Raw genomic sequence first — 13951 nt, 5'->3', positions numbered from 1 at the left:
CATTTTGTATATAGACATTTATTGTAGCACTATTTGCAAGAGCAAAACAAAGGAAACAACCTAGAAGTCCATTATTAGGAAACTAGTGAAGTCAAAGATAGCACATCTATATCACGAAGCACTTACTGGATGGTCGTGAAAAAGAGCAAGGGGTATTTGTGATATGGATACAAAAAGATCTCTCAGATGTATTGTTACAGGATAACATCCCACAGCTGTGTGAACAAGGTGGGGAGTGTACAAAGTGGGCTTGCACACGCACAGCCTGTACCTGGAAGGATGCACAACAGACTGACAGCACAGTGCTTTTTGTGAAGGGGAACTGGAGAACTCAGTGAGGAAGACACACACCCTTTTGCAATATTTGAGTTTTTAAATTGTACGTATCCATTCCCTAGATTTACCAAATACTGCCCTTTTCAAAAACAGGGCTTGAAATGAACCGTGGTCACAGAGCCCATACACACAGTCTGTCTAGGTTAGACTTCAAGGAGGTGAAAGGTCACCGTTGTCCCCCAGCACCAGGGCGCCAGCGGTCAAAAGGCGACGGAAGGGTGAACGCGCAGATGGAAGGAAGGCTAGAAGGACGCGAACGGAAAGGTGGCTATGAGCCAGAAGGTGGCGCTACAGAGCGCAGGCCGGGGCTCAGCCTGGGAAGAGTAGCGGGTCCTCGGAAACGCGAGGCTACTCTTTACAGAAACGTACAACAGCTTTCGCACCTAATCGTTGCTCCCTTCAAAGGAGTCTGCGGAGAGCCCGGATACTCAGGGGGAGTCTCTGAGCTCAGGGCTTAAACATGGGTCACAAACTCCTGCTTACTATTGGTCTACGGATGCTGGATCTACATTTTGGAAACAAACGTCATTTGGCAACAAATCTGGTTAAAGAAGTGAGACATCGAGTCAGACAATCCTTTGGAAAAACAAAAACAAAAGGCATACAAGCAAAGCAAGCTGCCGCTCCGATGCTTCTTAAGAATAGGTTCTGACAGCTAAGCCCAAAAAAGGTGCTGGGAAGGTGATGCCGCGGGAATGGGGCCCACTTGGAAGAAGTCTGCGCTCACTTGGAAGTTTGGGCTTTGTTTCTTGGCTGGAGAGCCCGCGGGGGCCTCGCCGCCGTCGGGGCCGGGGGCCGGGCGGACGGACGCGCGGGGCTCAGCTCTTCTTGCGCAGTTGGCTGTACTGCGCGCGGCCCAGGATGGGCTCCATGACGCTGGGCCGGAAGAAGCTGTCGCTGACCCTGCGCGCGGGCTTCTCGCGGGCCACCGCCGGGAAGACCGGGCGCGGCGCGGCGGGCGCGTCCGCCCTGTCCTCCTGCCCGGGGCCGGGGGGCGCCCCGGGACTACGCGCGGGCCGCAGGCTGCCGCGGGGCTGCGGGGGGCGCGCCGCGGGCTCCGGGCCCGCGGGCGGCGCCCCGGACGCCCTGCGCTCCGCCTCCCGGCGCTCGGCCTCCGCAGGCGGGTTATCGATGTCCCGGAATTCACTCTCGGGCTCCATCAGCGACAGCCTGGGGAGCTGAAGGCAGTCGTGTTAGGGCCCCGGCCTGGCCGCGGTCCCTGCGCCTCCCGCCCACCGCTTCTCTGGGACCCTCGCATCCACGCCTCCCAGGAGCGACCTTCGAGGGGGAGGGCACCGCCTGGAGTGTAGGACTGAGCCTTTAGTGCCCTGGGACACAGGCGGGGGGAAGGAGGGGCCCAGGGGAGATCAATGATGTCTTGCCCTCTCTCTCCAGTGGTCTCCACAGGCCAGACCCTTATGCAAAGCAGGCATCCCCTCCTCCCAGTTTCTGGACACCTTGAGCCTCCCTCAAGGGTCCCTCGGTGGAAAGAGAGTGGCTTTCCCACCTTTCCTTGGGGCGGAGTTGTGCACTAAGCATGGCCCACACGTTGTCCCCACCGGGGTCAGGGTGCCCGGGCCTGGCCCTGTTTGGGGCCCAAGGTGAACAGGCTGGCTGCCGGGACCCCTGGCCTGCCTCTCGAAAGCGAGTGACTCAGCGACCCCTGCCCCCCAAGCCTTGCTAGCCCCGAGGGGCCCGGCGCCTGGCTGGCAGCCATGGAGCCCACACAACCTGTAACTTGCTCTGGGAAGGGGCCCCGGGGACGCCCATGCAGACAGTACTGGTGTCTCTTGGTTTTTCCTGTTGCTGCTAGGTGCTAGGATTGGGATGGGGCGGCCACTGTGCCCTGGAACGTAGCCCAGCCCCCAGGGTGCCCTGGAAACCTCCCTCCAGCCCCTTCCCAGGAAGCAGCACACCCTTGCTTGCTGAGGTGAGGGCTGGGCCACCAGCAACCCCAGGCTGATGGTCAGAAGGGGGCATGTGGGGAAAGGTCTCAGGCCAGGGTCATGGGCTCTATACTCTTGGCAAGAGCCCCCAGTCAAGGCCGTGGTTTGTCAAAACGTTTCTGGGGCGCTGAGGATCCGGAGGACCGCCAGGGAGATTGGGGACGGGAAGGCCACCGCAGCCGAGTCAAAGCTGCTGTGTCCGTCCTTTCCAGGCCCCTGGGGCGGGACTCACCGGCACATAGTGTACCACCGTGTCCACCACGTTGTCAGTGACACCCTTCAGGGCGTCCGACAGGGACATGGCCCTCCCCTTGGCAGAGGAGACAGCAGGGGCCCCGGGGAGGTGCAGCATCCTGGCTGCCGAGCCCAGCACAGTCGCGGGCGCCCACATCACGGCCGAGATGGTGCTCTGGAGGGCCTTCTGCATGGTGTGGGCCACGCTGCCCAGGAGGCCTTGTGGGCTGGGCAGGGCTGCTACCTGCGGGCCAGAGCTAGGTCAGCACCTCCTGCAGCGGCTCCCCTGGCCCTCCCCCTCCCCACCACCCCCAGAGCTAGAAGGGAAAGAACGGGGGACACCAAATTGAAACAGCCGTAGGCTCGGCTCTGCCACCAGCTGTGTGGCCTTGGGCAGGTCACTTCCCCTCTCTGAACCCGCTTCTTCATTTGCAAAATGAGTCTGGCAGTCTCCCCACCTGCTGTGCGGGTCAGCTGAGGGAGGGGCACAGAGGCTGTGTGTAAGTGAGGGGAGCGGTGCAGGAGGCAGGCACTGCGTCTCTGAGCCCCGGTGTGGGGGGGGGGGGTTGGGGTGGGAGGGGGGCAGAGACCCTGTTTCACCCTGTGCCTCTGCTTCTCGTCCCCTCACTGGGCCGCGGGACCCGGAGGCATCCTGGTCCCACTCAGCTTCTCGCCCCCTTACCTCACTGAGCTTGTTCTCCTCGGTGTCTGACTCCTCCTCCTCCTCCGTCTCTCCCTCTGTGTCCGTGTGGTCCTCGTGGTCCTCCTCCTGGGCGGCCGTGAGGCTGTGCAGCCAGGGCGCCCGCGCCTCACTCTCCCGCCGGGACACCACCTGCATGGCCGCGGACGCGCCCCACTGGGCCAGACTGCTCTGAGGGACGGAAGGCCGCGGGCTGCTGGATTCAGGGGCAGACCCCCTCACCCCCAGGGTCAGGCCCCAGCAGACTGTTCCTAAAACTTGTCATTGAGGGATAACTTCCATACCTGGAGTGCGCACATCGTTCATGTGCAGCTCGGTGAGGTTTCCTGAGCACACGCCTGTGTAACTACCACAGATCAAGACACAGACCCTTTTCAACCCCCCAGTCTCCCTGTGCCACCCACGCAGGCGGGTGGGTGGCACAGGGGGACCACATTTTGACCTCTACCACCATGCCTTGGTTTTGCCCATTTTTGAACCTCATATAAATGGACTCATCCAATGTGTTTTCTTTCACGAATGGCTTTTTATTCAACATCATGTTGTGAGATTCGTCTGTGCTCTTGCGCGTTCAAAATAGCTCCTTCTCTTCCCTGTGATAAGTCCGTGTACACATGCCATAATTTACACATTCTGCTGTTGATGGACGTCTGTGTTGTTTCCAGCTCTTGGCTAAGGATAAAGCCTGATAGGAACATTTCGATGTGTCTTTTGGGGGACATAAGCTCTCACTGCTGGCGGGTCGAATCGATGGGTCTTAGGGGGTATGTGTGGTTGGCTTTAGCAGCTACTGCTTGGAGATCTTTAAAGAGTGAAAAAATCAACAGGGCCACAGTGTCCCATGGGCGGAAACAGACTTGGGCAGGTGGGCTAGTGTCCCCTTGAGGCACAGCTTGGCTCACTCTGGACCCTAGGGAGCTCCACAAACATTTATTATTCAACTCCAGGGGACACCAGTATGTCTTATGTGAACAGGGTGCCTGAGGTTGCACGGTACAGTAGGGTCTCCCGACTACACGTAAGGCTGGCACACGGGTCCGTCTCAGCCCCCGCTGGGAAATGACCCCCCAGTACAGGGGACAGAAGGGAACTACCAGTCCTGTATCCCTACTGGAGCCACAGAAGCTGGCGCACAGCACGTTCTCAGCAAACATTAGCTTGAATGGATGATCCAGGGCTGATGAGCTTTTAAAAGTGTCACCCAAATGATGGCTCAGAAATGGCTCTTTTGTTTGCTGACCTTTATGCTGTAATGTTGTTTGTGTTTCCTTTATTTTCCTTTATTTGGTCTTTGTTTCTTACGAAAAAATGCAGTCTATCTCTGCTAAAATACACAGAGGTGGAGGCGGGTATGGTGGGGAGATAGCCCTACGTGCACCTAGAAAAGGAGGCTTTGCCTTAGGGCCAAGTAGGATGCAAATGAGAAGCCTCTGGAAAGGAAATTTTGAAATCTGGGGCGGTCAGGGATGCAGCCTGGCCAGGGCTCTCTCCCCAACAGAAGGAGCTTGGGGCCTGGATTATTTACAGGGGACACTCCCTAGTGTCTGGATAGCAGCCGGGGGCCTCTGCTCCCTCATAGGCAGGAGGGTCCACAGCAGGAGGCCCCCTAGGAGGATGAATTTGGGGGGCGGGACTCAGAGGGACAGGGAGAGACACCCTAGCAAGGCAGGCTTGCCCTTGGTTCATGTCCTGTCCTTTCTTTCCCCTTGCAGCCAGAGGACCGGCCCTCAAACGCCTTAAGGCCTCTTGTCCTTAGACCAAAAGTCCCAGGCCAGGCTGGAGGAGGGAATGTTCTTAGGACCAGAGGTGGAGTCGGGTGGGAGGGACCCAGGCTGAGGGTCAGCCAGATCAGGGCAGACACTCACCAGAGGTGCCACACCTGGGATCCACATGGCCAGGGCGTGGCCCTGCTTCAGCGCGCGGGCTGTGGTCTGGAAGGTGTGTCGGGACAGGGTGTTGGCCAGGGCCCCAACCCTGCTCACGAGGCTCGGCTTGCCTTTGGGAGGCTTCTGGGCCTGCTGGTGTCCTGCAGCAGGGGCTGGGTTGGATTTGGGGGTAAAAGAGAGGAAAGCTGATCAGAGAGGGGCTAGGGAAGCTGGGCCTCTGTCTAGGGTTGGAAAGCGGTCACCCTGGTTCCACCACAAGTCTGCTAGTGACTCGGGTCACTCACTTGCCCCACTTACAAATGGGGAGAGGAGGCTATATTAGGGTGGCTCCATCTAAATATCTTGCCAGACCTTCCCTGTTCCAGAGCAGTGGCTGGGTGAGTCCTGGCTGCCTGTCGCTAATTCCCAGGCAGCATGGGTAGGCGCCTCCCTTCCCAGGGGGGTGGGGGTGGGGAGGTCTGCCAGCCCCCCCTAACGATAGATACCTGACTCTTCCTTGGCGGAAGGGAGGAGGTACTCTACCACCTTCTCGACGCCACCCAGGGCCAGGTCGGCCCCTCCGGAGGCCAGCCGGCCGGCTCGGGTGTTAGCAGCATACTCAGCGGTGTCTTTGGCCACCCCCCAGGCGAGCTCGCAGCTGGCCAGAGCGGCCCCCAGGACCTTGTCCGAAGTGCTGGCAATGGGAACGCTGATGCTATTCCTGGCACTGCGAAGGCGGGTTGAGATGGTGTCCTTCAGCTCAGAGGCGATCTGTGGGAAAGGGGGTGGGGGGGGGTGGGTCAGGCCTGTGGGTCTGGTAGCCCTGAGCCCAGCTCCCAGGAAGGCCTCAATTAAAGGCCCAAGCGAGGGGCGCCTGACTGGCTTAGTCGATAGAGCATCTGACTCTTGATGTCAAGCTTGTGAGTTCAAACCCCACGCTGGGCGTTGAGCTTACTTAAAAAAGAAAATAAAGGCCCCGGGGACTGGCACCAATACCTGGGCCTCTTGAATACGCTGGGCTTTAAAGGGGAAGAGCTCCAGTTCTCCCTGTGCATGGATCTCCTGGCTGCTTCCCACCCCACTTCCGCCTGTCAAGATCCTCACCATCCTTCCCCCACGGAGGCCACCTCCTTGATGACACCCGTCTTGAGATTCTCATGCACTCAAGGCACCTCCACTCCCAAACTCCTTTAATGCCTTCTCTGTTCTTCCCTCAGAACACCGCTCACATTCCCACCTGTGTTTATATTGCCTCAGAGATGTGGCTGCTCACCCTACCAGTTCTGTACCGAAATAATTGATCTTTCTCTCCTATTAGCCTGGGAGCCCTTTTGTGACAAAGGTGCCCTTTATCCGGAAAGATGTGAAGAGCACAGGCCTCCGAGCCAAGCAGACCCGCTCTCACGTGGCCTCCACTTACGGCTGTGCGGCCAGGGAAAAGTCACTAGCTTTCTCATCTGTAAAAAGGGGATCCCTGCCCTGTCCCAGAGGGCTGACAAGAGGATTAAATGGGAGGGCTCCACAAATCGTAACACGGCCCCTGGCACAGGGTAGGGCTCAGGAAATAGTTGTGGGATGAGTAGATAGTTGGTCAGTGGGAGGGAGCTTATCCCCAAAGCCCTTACCTAGCAAACGCCCAATGCACGTGTATCTAGGTAAAGTGACCTTTTCAGTCTCATGGTCCACAAAGGACTGGATCTTGAGGACATGGGACTGCAGTCCCGGGATCTGATGAGTGTGGCCCAGGATGTTAGGGGACTATAGTTAGCAAGTGGCCCAGTGTGGGTCCACCAGGTGTCATGGGGCAGGGCAGGGGGGGTGGTGGGATCGGAAGCAGTGAGACCCGCCCCAAGCTCCTGTTTGAGTTTGCCCCTGGGCGGGGCCTGCTTTCCAGGAAGGCTGCCTTCATTTGGCACCACAGGGAGAGGAGGAAGCCTGCTGTGTGGACTTAGGAGCCGGCAGCCACCCCCAAGCTGGAAAGACGCCTACCACAGAAATGAAAGACTGACAGTCATGGATCGTCACTCTGTGCCCTCTCCTCCTGAGCAGCGGGACAACGGAACACGGGGCACATTCCGGAAGAGGAAAGGGGCTCACCTTTTCAGGAGGGTACTGGAGGGCTGGGATCTTTTCCTCCAGGTGGTCCAGGCCTCGGCAGGCCAGCTCGTTGGCCGCTGTGACTGGAAGTGAAGGGCCATGGTGGGGTGAGCCGTGAGAACCTAGCAGTGGCCTCCGTGCCAGGGAAGGTGCCTCAGAGCCTTCAAAACCCCCAGCCCTGCTGCCTCCAGCGCATCTGGGAACCTGGGGCTCCCCTGCAGCCCCTCCAGTCCGCGGTAACTCCTGGAGGCCAGGCCCGTGTCTTCCCTCTGTGTAGGAACTCTGGAGTCAGGCAGGTCTGCACTCAAAGCCCAGAGCCTGCACCTGCAAAGTGTGGCCTCGGGGGAGTCACAACCTGCCCGAGCCTCCGGTTCCTCATTCGTAAGACGTGGGTTAATGGATCCTACCTTGCAGGAGGAACTGGCAGAAACTCTGTGAATCACCAACAAATAGCGGGCTCTCCCTCCCTGCCCTCCCTCCCCTCTCTGGGTGAACTCTGGGTGGGCACGAAGGAGGAGAGGGAAGGCGTGTGAGCAGGGGCAGCAGGGCCCTCCGGGGGCCTTGGTGGGAGTAGGGCGGGCACGGCTTCGTTCTGGAGGTGACCGACTCCTAGCCACGGCCAGCCCAGGCCCCAGACGGTCCTTGCCCTTCCTTCTGACCTCTAGGAGGAAGATGATCAGCAGCGGGAAGAGGGTCACAGGGAAGAGAAAGGAATTGTCCCCAGAGAGCAGGGCAAGTCCCAGGGGACGCAAATGCTTCTAGGAGATTACTGCCCAGGGGCTGCCGAAGATGTAGCCCTGCAGTCGTGACCATGGAGACGGGTTCTATATTCTCTCACATAATCTTTCACATATGCTTTCTCCAGATAGGTGACATTTCTTCACAAAATTCTCAAGCAGCAGAGAACCCAGATGACTTGGCCATCTTCTGATTGGGCGAAATGAGACCCAGGGAAATTATTTGAAGAGTTTGTAGGCAGGGAGGCTGCTGGCCCAGGGCAGAATCCTCAGACACCCATAATTCTCTAATCAGGATGGTGGAAGGTCCTAGACTTCTTGGTGCTGCTGGGATTTCCCTCAGCCCTGTCAAGAGCCCTGCCTTGGATGTTGTGATGAGCAGCGGGTGATGTATGGAATTAGTGAATCACTATCTTGTACACCTGAAACTAACATAACAGTGTATGTTAACCTTGCTGGAATAAAAACAGAGAGAGAGCAAGAGAGAGAGAGAGAGGGCGCCTTGCTTTGGAGACTGTATTTACAAATAAGGCAGGACAATTTGAACAGGGGGGGTCTGAGAGCAGGGGCCATATGGACTGTCACCGGCTGGTCCCATCAGCTCCTGGGCCCGGAGAGCTTCCTGTGCCCCCGCTCCCCAGGCCCTGCCGGGCCAGCCCTAGCACCTAGGGACCCTGCCTGTGTGTCAGACTCTATGCGTTCCTGCTGCCGCCAGATTTGGGGCCAAACTGGGTGTCTGGTCTGCCACAGGCTTCACTCCCACCACGGCCCACACGGCTCTGCCCATTCCCCCTCCTGCCAACTCTCTGGCCTATCATGTGATCCCAGGAGAATGCCAACTTGGCGATAGACGAGACATGTAAGGATGAGAAGAGATGTATGTCCATATCTGTAGCTATTCTACGTCTGCATGATCTGTGTAATGGGATGTAGGTGGTAAGAAAGGCGGTCAGACAGACAAGAAGCTGCACAGACATGTCGGCAGACAGACAAGCGAGCTATCGATCGGACAGACTGACGGATGGTGGCCTGCAAGGGCCACGAAGACTCACACTGGGTGGACAGCCTGCGGACCACAGGTTCCATGCTCCAGGCCGCCAGGCTGCTGGCGCCCTGCACACCCTTCTCGTAGGCATTGCACACAGAGGCCACCAGGGGGTAGGCTTCCTTGGTGCTGGTGTAGGTCTTCTGGAAGCACTCGCAAGTGCCGCTCACCACCGGCAGCTGCAGGACCCGTTGCAGGACGTTCTCCTGCTCCTGGAAGAAGAGAAGGCAATCACGTTGTCCCTCTGCCCTCTCGTGCCTCTCGGGAAGGCAGCCCAGGGTCACGGCGCCCACCGGTGAGGCTAGCCGGGGTCCAAGCGACCCAGGAGGAACTCAGGCCAGAGGGGGAACACAAGAGCCAGGCTGCTCCGCTCTCCTGGCCACAATCCAGGCTCTGGAGAGCTGCTGGGACGTGGCCTCCCGGCCTCTGCATGCCAGTCCCCGCCTTGGGCACTCTCCCCCTGCCCTCCCATGCCCCTTTCTGTCGGGCAAAATGCCACTCCCTCAAGACACGGCCTGAGGCTCACTGGTTCTGTGAGGCTTCTGACCCTCTTCCATCACGTCAGAAGCTTCCACTCCCTCCTGGCTTGTCTCCACACGCATCACATGGTGCTGCGATCATGTGTGTACCTGTCTCTCTCCCGGCCATCCGTCCTCTTTGCATCTCCAGTGCCTAGCCTAAAACCTGCGCAGTAATGTTGGCTGAATAAACGAATCAGCCGGGGCTGTACCTAGAAGGGGTGAGTTTAGATCGGAATCACGGAAGTTCAGATCTCCGGGAGCTTCTGCAGCAAAAATGCCTCCTTCCCATAGCCTCTCTGGCAGACTTGTCTCTAGATGTCTCCTTGGATGGGTCTTGCCCCTCCTAGAGTGGCCGTGGCCCTTGTTGGACAGCCAGTGCTGAGCTACAATGTGCCTTCACCCACTGCTCCACCCTCTGTCCTCTGGAACAACACTGAGCAAACCTATTTCATCATTCATGGGCTGGCCCTTCACATATTTGAAGGCAATATATATGTCTGCCTGTAGCGGTCCCTCCTCTGTGCTCAATAGCTCCAGATCCTAATTTAGCTTACCACCCTGGTCTGCTGGTCCCCTGCTTTCCTTCAATATATGCACTCACACTTGAAGACAGCATTCCAGATGTGGTCTGAGCACATGGGGTATAGTGAAACCGTCACTTCTTGTTATCGGGGAGCCATGTCCTTACTAATGCGTGTCACCTACACAGCAGTCACCTACACCGAATTAAACTGGAGGTGGCCTGGGACTCTCAGTGAACAAACACAGGTGCTTGAAAGAATGTGGACTCCAGTCATGCACAAGGGAACGTCTCCTCAGTGCCATTATACCCCAGGCACGGATCAGGGTGCTTTGGTGACAAGACCTCACTGAATTCTAACAGCGACCCTCTGAGGTCTAGCACTTTGCCTGCGAGGACACAGACACTCAGAGATGTGAAGTGACTTACCCGAGATCACACAGCTAGTAAGTGGCAGAGTCAGGATTGCAACTGAGGCCTGAAATGGCCTGTGATTTGCTTCAAAATATTGCAAGGCGGAGGAGTGAGCGAGCGTGTGGATGAGGCCAGACCGGCCACGGGATTGATGAGCGGCCGTGGCAGCTAGTGAGGGGTATTCTCTGCTTCTGTCCGCTCGCAGGAATGCTCAGAAACCGCCACATAGGAAGTGAAAAGAGAAAGCCCCCCCGTCTGACTCAGGCGCGGGGGCTCTCTCTGCAGTCGGATGTGTCCCTGTTACAGGGTTCTGCTCTGGAGGAGAGGACCTGGCCTCTCTATTTGTAGGCTGAGGTAGAAGACCCAGCAAGGAGACTCAGAACAGCAGGCCACGGCATTTCAGCTTTCATTTTGCAGGTGAGTTTGAAATTTGAACTAGACAAAGATTATGACTGCAAACGAGAATATTTTAACACTTGGACAGAATCTTCGGAGGTTGTTGTAGGCAGAGCCAAAGAGGGTCGATCCCGACCCCACTTGTTCATTTTATGCCTCTGTATTCTAGGATTGATTGATTGATTGATTGATTGATTTTAACATCCATTCATTTTGAAGAGACAGAGAGAGACAGGACGTGAGTGGGGGAGGGGCAGAGAGGGAGACACAGAATCTGAAGCAGGCTCCAGGCTCCGGCCTGTCAGCACAGAGCCCGACACGGGGCTCGAACTCACGGACTAAGAGACCATGACCTGAGCTCAAGTCGGAAGCTTAATGACCTGAGCCACCCAAGTGCCCCTATGTTCTATGATTTGATATAAAACTTAACGTGGTGATTCCAAGTGCAAAGGTTAGTTTAAATTAGGTCCCCTAATTGGGGACAAGATGGGCAGTATAGGGGTGCACAATTTGTAAGCTTCATTGACTCTTTGAACTGTGCCTAAATCGGAGAGGCCTTGCACGGAGCCATCAGGTACACCTGAAGGTGTCAATCCGCTCCGAGTCGCAGAGAAAACCAGCCTAGACACACAACTCTGGAAACACCGTTCCTCGGCCCCCTTCCCATACACAGCACAGGCTGTGCCGCGTGTAACTCAGAGAGGTGCCATTCGCACAGAACACACACAACGCCCCAGAGTTACAGAATACAGCGGCTCAGCGTCTCAAACGACACCCCACCTGGGTGGACAAAGCAGGGGCTTTTGCATCAGGGTTTAGAACTCAGTAAGTAGCTCCCTTCCCCTCCCTTCTTTACCTCTCAGCCAATATTTCTGTCCTTTCCTCCGAGGTGTTTAGTTTTCATTAGGCACTCCCCGCCCCCTCCTCTAAGAGCCCCCTGCAAAAGGTAGTGAGGGTGAGAATAATGAAGACATAATGGTCAATGGAAGGTGAATATAATCGAGACAGATATTGTCCTAAATCCCCTGAACCTGTCCTCCCTCCCCCACTCAGTGGTCCCCTCCTCCCTTCTCATAAAGGCCCAAGTTACTTACGGGGAGGTCTCCATCCGGCAAGGCTGGGCCCTTGTTGATGGCCGTCATAGCTCTTCAAGCTGCAAAGCAGAGTGCCAGGTCCATGAGAAAGCTCTCAGCTTGACACTTGCAGGGTCAGTCCCCTACCTCTCATGACCACTGACGAGGCCCAGGCTGCCTAGGGGCTCCAGCTCCCTCAACAGAAGGCATCTGGTTGGAGGGTGAATGTCAAGGACTAGCGGCCCCTCCCTGGAGTCCCACTGGGAGGAGCTGCCCCACAGCCTACTTGTCAAGACTGATGTTTCTTACAAGGGTTCAGGGTAAGAAATGAGAAATAAGGGTAGCTTTACGAGGTAAGAGGTTTTAGATGAAGAGGCTCCCAGATGAAGATCCAAAAGAGACTGAAAGAATAAGTTTCAGGTTTAGTCTTTTTTTTTTGGTGAAAAAGTTCTGCATTAATTCTGTTCTTTTTAAGCAAGCGTATCTGCCGGTCCTTCCTGGAATGCTCAACTAAGAAAGCAGTCACTCTTAAAACCAGCTATTTCAGCAGCGTTCTGGAAAAGCTAGTGCGCCAGGATATCTATCCTACACTCTTGGTCATTCACCTTGAGTAATCTCTCCCTCAGTGGTTTCCCTGCAGGCCTCTTCATCTTCAGTAAAATTCTCAGGACACCCTTACCCTCAGCTTCTTTCCTTTAACTCTCGGAAACAAAGCAGGTAAGGCAGATGTTCCTGGGCCCCTGCACTCACGCTAGCGGATGCTGCCTCGGTCCCACAGAGCCCAGGCTTCTGAGTGTCTCCCCAGAAGAAACCCTTCCAGCTGCTCCAGAGAAGCCTTGGGCAATGCTACTAACACCTCCCAGCTGGAGGAGGGCAGAGAGGAAGAGAACGTTGGGTCAGCCAGTTGTCATGGTTATTTGAGCCAGGGCCCCCTGAACGTACCCTAACTTCTGTAAGGAGATACGGCCAACTAGGAGGTGGACTGCAGAGCTGATGGAAATCCAGGCCGAGGCGTTATTATTCCAGAGCCACGAAAAATCCATTCTGTAACACATTTCTGGCCCCCGGTTCTCAAAACAAACAAAAAAACCACCTGTCTTCCAGAAAGAAGGTGTTGGAATATGTCATTAAACTCATGAATTCTAAAGGTCTATAGTCTTTGGTTCCTTTTTCAGAGTGTGCTGTGGGACTGTTTTCAACCCATTTCCCTCATCCCTTATTATTTACTATCAAGAGTGAATTTTGAACAGTAAGATTTAAACCTACGCAGGAACAGCGCTCACCCAAATGTACTACTCTCTCTCTGATACATTACTCTCAAGAAGAGGGCCAGAGCTGGGGGTTGACTCTTTGACAATCTAGCCTTTGAGGAAGCAGTTTCAACCTCTGTAAATTCCTAGATTTCAAGGAAGTTTATTGAATTCCACCCGGTCTAAGATGCCACCAGAATATGCCGTGGGAGAGCTAACTGGATTTTGCCGAGTCTGAAACAGTGTTGGCCAGGATCCTCTGACTTATTGAAGCATGCAAACAACCAAGAACTATCACCTCTCATCCCTTCCTTAGTACAAACCAGCCGGGGGCCCAAGTTCTAGCTCCTGGCTTCAAAGATGACAGAGTATGGTGGAAGCCAGTTTTCAGATTATCTAAGGGCCTCTTAAAATGGATATTGGTGGCAGTGGGGGGATTCCTGGCTGGCTCAGTTAGTCTTGATCTCAGGGTCCTGATTTCAACCCCCCTGTTGGGCTTAGAGCTTACTTAAAAATAATAATAAGATGAATAATGGGGGTACAAACTTATTTTCCTTATTGTTCGTCGCATTATCTCTGTCGAGGACTCTCGGCTAAGCTGTATGCTGTGGGCAACCAGAGAAGGGCAGGAGGTGAGGAGAAATGGAGCTTTCTCCATTGGTCATCAATTCTGTATCTGTGATATAATAAAGCAGGGAATGAGAGGTCAGGAAAGGGAGGAAAGAGTCACGCAGGGAGCCTCCAAAAGGAGTAATAAATATGTGGTATGTTCAGTACTTATTGATTTGACTGGGACTTCTATATTTAATTTTTTTAC

General features: G+C 55.7%; 1 protein-coding gene across 4 annotated transcripts; it reads right to left on the bottom strand.

The window, feature by feature from the left end:
- PLIN1 (perilipin 1) lies at nucleotides 1-12731 on the bottom strand. 4 transcript variants are annotated; one of them, XM_060617654.3, is made up of 9 exons: nucleotides 12635-12731; nucleotides 11906-11964; nucleotides 8968-9172; nucleotides 7179-7261; nucleotides 5588-5852; nucleotides 5082-5254; nucleotides 3199-3387; nucleotides 2515-2760; nucleotides 1-1514 (listed from the first exon to the last, which is right to left on the bottom strand). In XM_060617654.3, exons 2-9 carry the CDS (start codon nucleotides 11951-11953, stop codon nucleotides 1155-1157), a joined length of 1569 nt encoding a protein of 522 aa, XP_060473637.3. In that variant the 5' UTR covers nucleotides 11954-11964; nucleotides 12635-12731; the 3' UTR covers nucleotides 1-1154. The 4 variants fall into 4 exon arrangements, with proteins under 4 accessions (XP_060473637.3, XP_060473636.3, XP_060473638.3 ...); XM_060617653.3 differs by having other exon boundaries at nucleotides 12564-12667; XM_060617655.3 differs by lacking the exon at nucleotides 12635-12731 and adding an exon at nucleotides 12490-12565.
- Nucleotides 12732-13951: the final 1220 nt, after the last annotated feature.

Source organism: Panthera onca, chromosome B3 (genome assembly GCF_046562875.1).
Source record: "Panthera onca isolate mPanOnc1 chromosome B3, mPanOnc1 haplotype 2, whole genome shotgun sequence".
NCBI classification, from domain to species: domain Eukaryota; kingdom Metazoa; phylum Chordata; class Mammalia; order Carnivora; family Felidae; genus Panthera; species Panthera onca.
This window is presented reverse-complemented; position numbering and strand designations above follow the sequence as displayed.

Coding starts and splice junctions, on each gene's coding strand:
- PLIN1 (XM_060617654.3), bottom strand. CDS start 11,953: ATGACGGCCATCAACAAGGGCCCAGCCTTGCCGGATGGAGACCTCCCC. Junction 9,173..11,905: donor TGCCGGATGGAGACCTCCCC/GTAAGTAACTTG, acceptor CTCTTCTTCCAG/GAGCAGGAGAACGTCCTGCA. Junction 3,388..5,081: donor TCCCAGGTGTGGCACCTCTG/GTGAGTGTCTGC, acceptor TCCGTCCCTCAG/AGCAGTCTGGCCCAGTGGGG.